The sequence below is a fragment of the Oncorhynchus gorbuscha genome, linkage group LG02 (assembly GCF_021184085.1).
Source record: "Oncorhynchus gorbuscha isolate QuinsamMale2020 ecotype Even-year linkage group LG02, OgorEven_v1.0, whole genome shotgun sequence".
NCBI classification, from domain to species: Eukaryota; Metazoa; Chordata; class Actinopteri; order Salmoniformes; family Salmonidae; genus Oncorhynchus; species Oncorhynchus gorbuscha.
The window spans coordinates 57,594,252-57,596,879 of record NC_060174.1 but is presented as its reverse complement, the minus strand read 5'-3'; the positions used below and the strand labels follow the sequence as shown (position 1 = coordinate 57,596,879).

Sequence of the window (2,628 nt, the reverse complement as noted above, 5' to 3'; positions counted from 1 at the left end):
CCGCTATCTCCACATAACTGGACCTCTCTACTGAATGTATGATTAAGCGGGCCGTGAAAAGATCGAGCTCTGTCTTTATAGCTTCAGAGGACATGCGATGTAAAAGAGCCATGGTGCTTGTTCTTTTAGAAAATAATCTTTTTACCATTTTTGGTCCAAACCTCCTCACTTTACCCCGTCTTTGACTAACTGAGTTTCTTTTAACCGTTAACCTCCGTTTTTTAGGCGCAAGCCTGCGCCTTATACCCGGAGGTCTCTTTTTTGGTCATCAGCCCCGAGCCTTCTTGATGCTCGACATCTGGTGACGCCCTTCTGGTCATAGCATTGGCTACAACCTCACTTACTATATTTTTTGCTGCTGATTTTAAATGTGGTTTGCTATGCTGAGGCCTCTCTTCATAAACGATAAAACCATCCTAAAGAGCTATCTCCAACCCTTTGATAGGATATGATATCGGTATACACAAATATGTTGTAAAATCCTGCATGTATATCCACGGGGAATGAGAATAATTTATCTTTCACATACGTCCACTTATTGGGACCCATCCCCAACATGTAGGCTAAATTACCGCCGGTCTTTATTCCCCAGCAGCATCTCCTGAGATTTGTACACGTTTATGTATAGGGTTGTACATCAGAAATATTTCCATATTGTTCAGTGATAGGCGTTCGGAGACGATCCTGTCGACGTCCTGTCGACGGTTCTATAAAACCCTTTTTTTTTACCTTACTAAGGTTCCGATAACTTTTTGCAATAAAAATCACGGTCCTTATCTTTGATATTATACCAGCTATGGGGGTATGTAATCTCGCTGAGACCTACTTCCCAGGCCTCTGATAACTCTATAGGCTTTGGAAAATTGGTTGTATAATTCGAACTCTGATTATTACAATATATATGTGCGGACGCATTACTGGGGAGAGTCAGGTAGAAGCCGCTGTGTTCCATGATGCACTCCGGTGTACACCCAAATGATGATGTATTTTATCATGCATGAGGGTTTAAATTAACCCCGATGCCTCCACCACATCGTGCTCTAATACCCAACTGTTGAACTTTTGGGGCCAGTTTTTCTCTCTTTTGATCTAGAATCTCCTCCACATGAAAGACTTTGTCTTTACCCAACTGTACCTTCTGTAATTCCTTCTCATAAAAAGATCCCTCTATAAGTTCCCCGTCATAATCTTTTAATGTGTAGACCGGGGGTATGCGCGGCAGACATTCGGTAACCGTGAACAACTCATCGCTGTAGCCTTGCTCATATTTTTTGGTGATCAGCCTGAAATTGGGACCATGGTTGGGTAGAAAAAACTATATTTCTTGGAAATTGTTTTCCTACGGGTTTATGTAGAGTGTGCGCATCCTGCTCTGATAACCACTTATTCACTTTAGCATCACTTAACCGGCTACCAGTTTCTTCGGCTATAGCTCTCTGTAGACGTTCCTTACCCCCATAAGACCCAGGGTTAGAGGGATTATAATAAATGTTTTTCAACATCTGCTCTGCCATCCTTCTTGCCTCTCTGAGGTACAATAACGTTAATGAGCCACTTTAAAATAACGACAACATTTCATTTTCATTTTTTGGATTTTTATTTTCAATAAAACATTATGTATTACGTATACAGACAATTCAGAATTCATTGCAGGATACATGTCCCCGTTTTCTCAATGATCACATCATGCAACACCCTGTATATTGGGTTTAGATTAGTGGGTTCGATCCCCGGGACCACCCATACGTAGAATGTATGCACACATGACTGTAAGTCGCTTTGGATAAAAGCGTCTGCTAAATGGCATATATTATTATATTATATATTAGATTAACAGGCTTGTGTCGCTGAATTTTTAAAACACACACATCCGCTATATAAGTATAGAAACAACAAATATGATACATGTTACAATTAAATGGAGTTTCAAACAAATAAAGTAAAATCTTAGACAAAGTTGTTTCTAGTTCTTCAGAATCACCCCCAAGATGGGATACCAATTGTGTCCATTGTAGACTCTCGCCCGCATGTCGTACATGATTCATGATTTGTTCCATTTTCAGCACACGCTCTACATTAGTCCCAGAATTGTGGGTTGTGTAGAACGATACATTGTTCACTTTATTTTCAATAATTTGATGCATAACACTTGTAAGTTCTCTCAAAATAAAAAATGTATATATTCTCTCTAACATTGTATACACATAGTTACCCATTGCTTTACATCTAAATAACAAAAATGTCACTCGGTCTCTTGGGGTTTATTGAGCCAGAAAGTCATCACATCAGCCACCACAGCCTCCCTGTATTTGTTATCGTCCAGCAGGGTGTGTCGGATTTCTTTGAGTTTCTCGTGGATGTAGATCGCCTCCTTCAGTTCATGTAGGAAAGCCTCGGTTACCCCGTAAACTCTGGGGATTGACGGCACAAGACCCATAGACTCCAGGGCTCTGACCAGCGATGGTATAAACCTGCAGGACCAAAGTCTTTTCACCAGCGCCTCAAAATGGTTGAAGAAGTAGTATCTTGGGGGGTCGTATAGGCATGGATGCCTGCGCTGGCTGGGGTGATTGATCTCACAACCGATGCATTTTTCTCGTATATATTCTCCAATCACCACGTCTAAAA

The 2,628-nt window shown here is 40.9% G+C and overlaps 1 protein-coding gene across 1 annotated transcript in view; it reads left to right on the top strand.

The window, feature by feature from the left end:
* LOC123990413 (LHFPL tetraspan subfamily member 3 protein-like) overlaps positions 1–1,309 on the top strand; it is an 8,500-nt gene extending 7,191 nt beyond the window's left edge. The window contains exon 2 of the mRNA XM_046290967.1: positions 1,203–1,309. Within this exon, the coding sequence (XP_046146923.1) occupies positions 1,203–1,309 (107 nt within the window). The remainder of the gene's footprint in view (positions 1–1,202) is intronic.
* Positions 1,310–2,628: the final 1,319 nt, after the last annotated feature.